The sequence below is a fragment of the Geospiza fortis genome, unplaced genomic scaffold (assembly GCF_000277835.1).
Source record: "Geospiza fortis unplaced genomic scaffold, GeoFor_1.0 scaffold85, whole genome shotgun sequence".
NCBI lineage: Eukaryota > Metazoa > Chordata > Aves > Passeriformes > Thraupidae > Geospiza > Geospiza fortis.
Genome location: NW_005054358.1, coordinates 1,805,150 through 1,813,316, shown reverse-complemented (window position 1 = coordinate 1,813,316; position 8,167 = coordinate 1,805,150). Strand labels below are relative to the sequence as shown.

The 8,167-nt window shown below is 53.3% G+C and overlaps 2 protein-coding genes across 2 annotated transcripts in view; one reads left to right on the top strand and one right to left on the bottom strand.

The window, feature by feature from the left end:
• Window positions 1-35: 35 nt before the first annotated feature.
• TUBB4B (tubulin beta 4B class IVb) lies at window positions 36-1,809 on the top strand. Its single transcript, XM_005423797.2, has 2 exons — window positions 36-193; window positions 602-1,809. The coding sequence occupies exons 1-2, from the start codon at window positions 133-135 to the stop codon at window positions 1,660-1,662; spliced, it is 1,122 nt and encodes a 373-aa protein (XP_005423854.1). The 5' UTR covers window positions 36-132; the 3' UTR covers window positions 1,663-1,809.
• The window catches only part of FAM166A (family with sequence similarity 166 member A), a 15,986-nt gene continuing 9,617 nt past the window's right edge, over window positions 1,799-8,167 (bottom strand). The window contains exons 6-9 of the mRNA XM_031059232.1: window positions 7,783-7,888; window positions 5,959-6,053; window positions 3,511-3,628; window positions 1,799-1,887 (exon numbers count right to left, since the gene is read on the bottom strand). Coding sequence (XP_030915092.1) covers window positions 1,799-1,887; window positions 3,511-3,628; window positions 5,959-6,053; window positions 7,783-7,888 — 408 coding nt within the window. The remainder of the gene's footprint in view (window positions 1,888-3,510; window positions 3,629-5,958; window positions 6,054-7,782; window positions 7,889-8,167) is intronic.

Here is an 8,167-nt window from a genome sequence, read left to right as displayed (position 1 = left end):
GACAGTGACGCCCCGCCCCCGCCCCGCCGTGCTCCCCCCCGGCCCCCCCGGCGCGGTAGTCATGGCTCTCCCTGTGTTGCAGGCGGCAAGTACGTGCCCCGCGCCGTGCTGGTGGACCTGGAGCCCGGCACCATGGACTCGGTGCGCTCCGGGCCTTTCGGGCAGATATTCAGGCCAGACAACTTCGTGTTCGGTGAGTGCGCGGGGGCGGGAGGAACCGCGGGGTGGGGCGGGCAGGGCACTGCGGGGCTGCCCCGCCGCACATGCTCCGAGGGACCGGCCCGGACGGGGCTAATCCTGGCGTGGAATACCGGGATTGCGGTTGGGAGCCGCTCCGAGGTGGCACCAGAGGTCGTTGCTTTTCGGTTTTTCGTTACCACCTCCGTGCGTGCCACCGGGAGAAATGGGGTGGCTGCTGTATCATTGATAATTAATGTTTGCCTGTGTCTGTCGAGCCACTGCAGAGGTGCCTGTGCGAAACCACAGCCCTGCGCTCGATAAGATGAAAGCTTTCATGGAGCCTGATGCTCTTAGGCTTTGCTTGCAAGCAATAAGCAGGAAGCAGTGACCGTAATCTAATACGAAAATGGCTCTTTTCCAGGTCAGAGCGGAGCAGGAAACAACTGGGCAAAGGGCCATTATACGGAAGGTGCTGAATTAGTTGATTCGGTGTTAGATGTTGTAAGAAAGGAGGCAGAAAGCTGTGATTGTCTCCAGGGCTTTCAGCTTACTCACTCACTGGGTGGTGGCACAGGCTCTGGCATGGGTACCCTTCTCATCAGCAAAATCCGTGAGGAGTACCCAGACCGAATTATGAATACTTTCAGTGTGGTGCCCTCCCCTAAAGTGTCAGATACTGTAGTAGAGCCCTACAACGCCACGCTCTCGGTGCACCAGCTGGTGGAGAACACGGACGAGACGTACTGTATCGATAACGAGGCGCTGTACGACATTTGCTTCAGAACACTGAAGTTAACGACCCCCACCTACGGTGATCTGAACCACCTCGTGTCAGCCACCATGAGCGGTGTCACCACCTGCCTGCGGTTCCCGGGCCAGCTCAACGCTGACCTGCGGAAGCTGGCAGTGAACATGGTTCCCTTCCCACGTCTGCACTTTTTCATGCCCGGTTTTGCCCCGCTCACCAGCCGTGGGAGCCAGCAGTACCGGGCTCTAACCGTGCCAGAGCTCACCCAGCAGATGTTCGATGCCAAGAACATGATGGCAGCGTGTGACCCTCGTCACGGCCGCTATCTGACGGTGGCCGCTGTCTTTAGGGGCCGCATGTCCATGAAAGAGGTGGATGAGCAGATGCTAAACGTTCAGAACAAAAATAGCAGCTATTTTGTTGAATGGATCCCTAATAACGTTAAGACAGCAGTCTGTGACATTCCACCTCGCGGCCTCAAAATGTCTGCCACCTTCATTGGCAACAGCACGGCCATCCAGGAGCTGTTCAAACGCATTTCTGAGCAGTTCACTGCGATGTTCCGCAGAAAGGCTTTCCTGCACTGGTACACGGGTGAGGGCATGGACGAGATGGAGTTCACAGAGGCTGAGAGCAACATGAACGACCTGGTGTCTGAGTACCAGCAGTACCAGGATGCCACAGCTGAGGAGGAGGGAGAGTTCGAGGAGGAGGCTGAGGAGGAGGCAGAGTAAAGCTATGCAGTTGAACACCTGTAAATTTTGTTTAAAGTTGTATGAACTCTCTCATTCAAAAGTTCTGTTTGTGTTGTGTTATTATTGCTGTTTCCGAGTCACTCCCAATGCTGTACAGGCACCATTAAAGCAGTTTTCACAGTGCAAGTCCCCGTCTCCTCTGTTCCCACCGGTACGATTCCCGCGTGCCGTCCCCATAGGTGAGCCCACAGATGTCCTGCAGATCTGGAACACAAAAACAATAAAACATGGGGCTTAGCACTAGCACTGTCACCCTGTCCATGGTAACCCCCCTTCTGTCCCTGCCCTCAGCCAGGTGCCTCTGCTGTGTCGCTGCCACGGTGGCAGTCTGGTGTGGGGACTGAAGACATTCCCTGGTGTTCTCTTACACTCAGGTACTGCTGGAGGGGGGCACATTTAACAGGGAGGGTGGAATTAACTCTGGGCTGTGTCTAAATTTAGGTGCCTGCCTGTGGCCTGGTGCAGCCGGGCCTGGCAGGAGCTGAGCAGGGCTCACAGGAGCTTTGAGCTGCCTGGGCACAAAATGGTGCCACAGAGCTGCGCCCAGCTCTGGGTGTTCCTGCAGCAGCTGAGCTGCTCCCCTGCAGCCCCAGCAGGCAGCCCTGGCCTGGCCCAAGGGTGCTGGGTGCACTGTCACAGGTGATACCAAAGCTGTCCCATGCACACAGCTCTTCTGCAGTGATTTCAGAAATCACAGCAGAGGTTTGGATAATCAGGTGCTTGTGCAGCCTCTGCTCTTTGGGTGAGCTGAACACCTGACAAGTGTCTGGCACTGGTTTCTCTCATGAAAACCCTGTATTAACAGCAGGTTTTTACAATGGAACCAATTCATATGATTGGTGCTGCTTCAAGTGACAAAGCTGTCAACCGAAGAGCTGGACAGGAGGGAGCAGGCTCCTTCCCTGCTGAAAAAAATCTGTTCAGTGTTCTAAATTATAACTGCTTCTGTTTAAAGGTTTTCTGCCTTAATTAATTTTCTCCACCCAGAGCCGGACTGGTTGGAGCAGTTAAAACTGTGCTGACTGGTGGCTCCAGAGGCAGGGAAGTGGGAATGTCTGCAGAGCAGGGCCCAGTGTCAGACCTGCACTCAACATTCTGCTCTCTGGGCTCAGCCTCCCCATCAGCCACAGCTCAGCCCTGCCTGGAGAGTTGTTTTCCCACTCTGCTTTCAGTCCTGCCATATTTCATATCTTCTCCCATTTTCCCCCTCTGCACTGCAGCAAGGATGAGCAGTGAGTCCAGTTCTTCCCAGCTGAGCTCCACGATTTCCCACCTACATGACTGAGCTGTGACCAAACACAGGAAAGCATTAGTTGCTGATTTGTTGAGATTTTTTAACCTGGTACATTAATGCTTTCAGGTGCATGGACACACCTTCCCCTTACATACAAAATTCCTCCAGACCTCTCCTTTTAGGCAGCCCAAGACGGGGCTCAGGCAGGGACCTGTCCTGGTGGCAAATACCATTTCCCTGCACTTTCTGTGCTTTCTAAACCCCTCCACACCATCTACCTTTTCCTTTTTATCAGACTTCAAGCTTTTTAGAGCAAACCCCTTTCCTGGCACGTGACAGGTGGGATGTCACTGAGCCTGGGTGGGGAATGGTGGCTGGAAATGTGAAGCCTGGGAGAGGCTGGCAGTGGGAATGCTGGGCTGTCCTGCAGCCAGGGCATGGCAGAGCTCCAGCACCTCAGCACAGAGCAGAAAAAACCCATGTGGAACACCTCAGTGATTGTTCACTGCTGTGCCACTCCAGCCAGTAGCAGCACTACTTAACCCAGTAATTAGCATTAGTGACTTTCATTTTTGCTCAGCTGATGAACTTACGTGGTACAAAGCCCATGTAGTTGGGGATGAGTCCAGCACGGCTGTAAATTTTGGTGTCTGGCCAGTGTGTCAGGGGGAATCTCCTGCCCAACGTGTAAGGTGGATTTCTCTCCAGAAGCTGGAAAACAAAACAAAAAAAAAAACCACAACAACATGGAATGGTTTATTTTAAAACACACTATTTTTACCAAAGTCATGTGCTTTGACTCTGCATTATATAAAATATTTAGCCAACATAAAGCAATTCTCCTTCCAGTCCTGCTTTTTTCTAATTAAGAGCTACATTGCATTGTCTCTTTTTCCACTCCATAAATTTTTCTCCTGGCAGGTGTTGGCAGCAGTCCCTGCCAGCTCGTCCCCCATGCCCACAGCATGGCCCAGCCGCTGTCCTTGGGATCCTGACCCAGGCTGCAGAGATTTATTCCCTTGGGGATCATCCCCAAGTCCCAAAGCTCCTGCTCTGCTGTCCCTGGAGCTGGTGTTCCTGTGCTGTGGCTGTGTTTGGGCTTGACCCCCTTTGTGTTTCCATCAGTCCCACCAACAGCAATAGCCTGGAATTCCCTGGCCAGGAGGAACAGGAAGGCTTAGGGGGCATTAAGGAAGAGTGCAAATCATCCCCTGCCCTCTGAGGCTGGGCAGCAGGATGGGTGTCACAGCTGGTGTCACAGCTCTGCAGCCACAGAAGCCTAAAGGTGTCCCTGGAGCTGTTTGGGGTGTGGAGCAGGGATGTGGGTCACGGAGCGCAGCACACCGAGCCCTTTGTGCTGGGCTGGAGCCCAGGCTGTGGCTCCTCGGGGGGTTTCTGCCGTGCCTGCTGCAGGCAGTGAGCAGCGATCCGTGGCACATCTGGAACCGAGGACAGCAAAGATTTAGGGCAGCAGATTAGTGGCTTGAAGTCAGAAGCCATCTTAGCTAGAAATGTGGTGTGATTCTCCCTGCAGCGCGTCTGCCGAGCGCCGCAGCCCGGAGCGCTGAATCCCGCACGGACGGACGGACGGACGGACGGACCGTCCCCGGCTGGACCAGGGCACGGCAGGCGTGTCCGAGGCACCGCGGCAGGAAGGGTGGCACACAGCACATTCAGGGATAAATGCCCGGGTTTTGTTCCGTTTGCTCCATTTCAATTCCTAACCACGGCAGCAGGGAAGGAGACGGGAAATGCAGCTCATGCAAAGCTCGGCGCTGCCCAGATGATTTCCCTGAGCTGGGGACCCTCAGCCCGGGACGCTTTTCCGACATCAGCCCCATGTGCTCGGGGATGGAGGCGCGGCCGTGGGGCCCGGGGAGCAGCAGGGGCTGGGGGTGTCAGCCTGTGCTTAATGCGCTGATCCGCTGGGCCAGGGAGGCTGCTGCACCCCGGGGGTGACACTGCACCCCGGGGATCCCTCTGCATCCTGGGAATGACACTGCACTCCGGGAATGACACTGCACTCCGGGAATCACAGTGCACCGAGGATCCCTCTGCATCCCGGGGATCCCTCTGCACCCCACGAATGACACTGCACCCCGGGGATCCCACTGGACTCCGGGAATCACACTGCATCACGGGGATCCCTCTGCCTCTCTGCACCCCGGGGATCCCTCTGCACCCCGGGGATGACACTGCATCCCAGGGATCCCACTGCACCCCGGGGATCTCTCTGCACCCCAGAGATCCCTCTGCACCCCAGGAATATCTCTGCACCCCAGGAATCTCTGCATCCCGGGAATGACACTGCACCCCATAGATCCCGCTGCACCCCAGAGATCCCACTGCACCCCAGAGATCCCGCTGCACCCCATAGATCCCGCTGCACCCCAGAGATCCCGCTGCACCCCAGGGATCCCGCTGCATCCCAGGGATCCCGCTGCATCCCAGGATGTCACGCCGTGCTGGGGGCAGGGAGGGATGTGTAGCTCTGGATGCAAACTCTCAGCTGCTGCCGGAGGGATCTCACTTTCCGTGCCCGAGGATTATGTGTCATTGTATGGGAGCTCTTTCAGCAAGGCAACAGCTTTTCAGGAGGGATATTTCTGCATCCTTCCCAAAAGGAGGAGAAAGAAGGTCGAGATCCCTTTAAGACAAATTGTGTTAGGAAAGGAAAAAGCCTTACAACCAAATAAATTATGTATTACAGGAAGTCACCAGCACTGCCAACCAGACAGAGGAGATGTATTCTATAAAGGAAGTGCAGGTAGTTGCATCCTGTATTTCTGCACCCAGAGCAACATTTTTAACAGCTACTCTTGACCCAGCCCTCACTGTATTTCCTTAATCCTTTTATGAACTCATTTACCATCCTTTAATGTCCCAAGGAAACAAGTTATACAATTTAATTGCTGGTGTTTTTTCCAATGTTAACTAACAGCATTTGATTTTGCTTGTGCTTGTACCCCAGTTCTAATCCTACTCCTGAAAATTCAGCACCAGCGTTATGCACATTCTCATTTCAACAATCTATCATTTACCTGGCGACGGTCAAATTCCTCCATGGCTTTCTTCACACCCAACAGGTAGGTCATGCCAACGTTGTCCAGGGAGCAGGGGATGTAGCCAGTGTACCCTTTGGGTGGAGGCAAAAGGGAACATTTTCTGCTTGAGGACATACAGAGATCATTTCAAGACCAACCACTCTGAGAGTAGAGGAGCCTGGGATGAATATAAAACCTTAAAGTATAAGAAGGAAAAATGAATCTGTTTAAATTGTAAAATTAACTCTTACATGTGAGGTATCTTCTCTGAAGGAGATACCTCTCTTTTGCCTTATGATTCCCAAGGAGAACACATGTTGGTCAGCATGTGGTATGGAAGAACCATTTCAGTTTCTTAGTCCTTTTTTTTTTTACATCTACAGCTCTTTCATGTTTTCTCTCAATTTAATGCACATTCAGGGGCTAACAATGGCATGTTCAACCTTTTTTCCTCATCTCCTCTGCCCATCCAACAAATTCCCACAAGAGAAACCTTATAAAGTCTGAAACTACACAAAACCTAGTGAGGTAGAACCCAAAAGCAGCCCAAACTGCCCCTTTCCAAAGGAATGCTTTGGAGAGGGAAATTTGTCTTCTGCACCCTAAAGCCTGGCCCCTGTCTCGTTTTAACTGGAATATTGTGATCCCTGTCGTGCAGAGTGAAGGATCCCACCTGCTGCAGTGGGATCCTTGAGGGGGATCAGCCCATCACCCATCACAGCTCTCCTGCTGCACAGGAATGTTCTCCCAGAGCAGGGGGGAAGACGTGGAACACCCTTTGTGGGACACATTTTACACCTTTATGGTGTGGCCATACCCCTGTCTGTGTGGACTTGGTGATTCAGGAAAACATCTGATTTCTAGGAGATGGCAAACCACCCCAGCAGGGTGGGGCACAGCCCAAGGACCAGCTCTCCTCACCACCTGCAGGGAAATGAGGTGGCTCCTGAATCCCTTCCACTGCCCATGGGCACCGGGTGACAGCATCCCCAGGGTGACAGCATCCACAGGGTGACAGCATCCCCAGGGTGACAGCATCCCAAAAGGTGACAGAGCAGCCCAAATTGTGACAGCATCCCTGTCCTAGGGTGACGTTATGATGCTTGTACCCCCATTGGTGTGTTCTGTCCATGCTGAATATCATGGGGTAGAAAAAAGAGGCCGAACCACACCTGCAGTAGGGTTTTATACCTGAGGGGGATGGGGGCGGGGAAAGAGGATCCCGGCCAATGGGATAACATTGGGGTGGGGATAGGGGAGGGGTGACCAAGGACCAGACCACCAGGGGATATAGAAAGGGGGGTGCATAGGGGAGAGACCATGTAATGGGAAAGGGGGAATAACAATCTCTGTGACCTAACATACTCAGTACAAATTTCCCATCACCCAGTGCAAAACAACAACTAAATAAACTATTTAGTGCAATACAATAAGTGATGTCATCTGGTATTGTTCCTTTTGTGTGCTGGAGGTGCTGTGCCTGTTAAATAAACAGGTTCTTTCCACTTCTCTCTGAGGAATCCTTCCCAAACTGGTTGTGCGAAGAAGCTGTGTGGGTTTGCTTTCTGGAGGGGCCCCTTTGGAGGTTTTCTCCCAAATTTGCCCTAAACCAGGACAATCCCAAAGGGTGGCAGCATCCCAAGGGGTGACAGCATCCCAAGGGTGACAGCATCCCAAATAAATGCCCTTGCAGGGAGTGCACCAGGGATATTTTCCATCCCAAACAAGCTGGACCACTGGGCAGTGCCACTGAGGTTTCCCCTGGGCAGAAGGGTCCCATCAATTCCCCAGAGAGCTGCAGGTGCCCTGGCTGTGCTTTACCTAAGGTGGCTTTCTGTCGGATGGCATTGGGCACTGGCAGCACTGGCAAGGTGTAATCTGCTGCTGCAACCCCTCCTGGCAGTGCCACACCTCCGCTTTCCAGCTGCTCAAAACAAAAAGAGAAATCAAATCAAACACCAGTAAAACCTGCTTCTGCCCTCAGCTGCACTGCTTAAATCACTGCCAGCACTGGGAATGGCAGCTCCCATTTCCAGTTCTTCCCAGCTTCACTCCAAGAGCCTCCCCAGCCGTTTCTGGGAAAGCCAAATTATGAGATGAGCAAGTAGCAGACCTAGAAAGGGTTTGCAAAGTCCTCATGGAGAACAGGGGGAGCTCTGGGCACTGAGCTCCTGTGCAAATCTGTTTCTGAGGGCAAGGAGCAGGA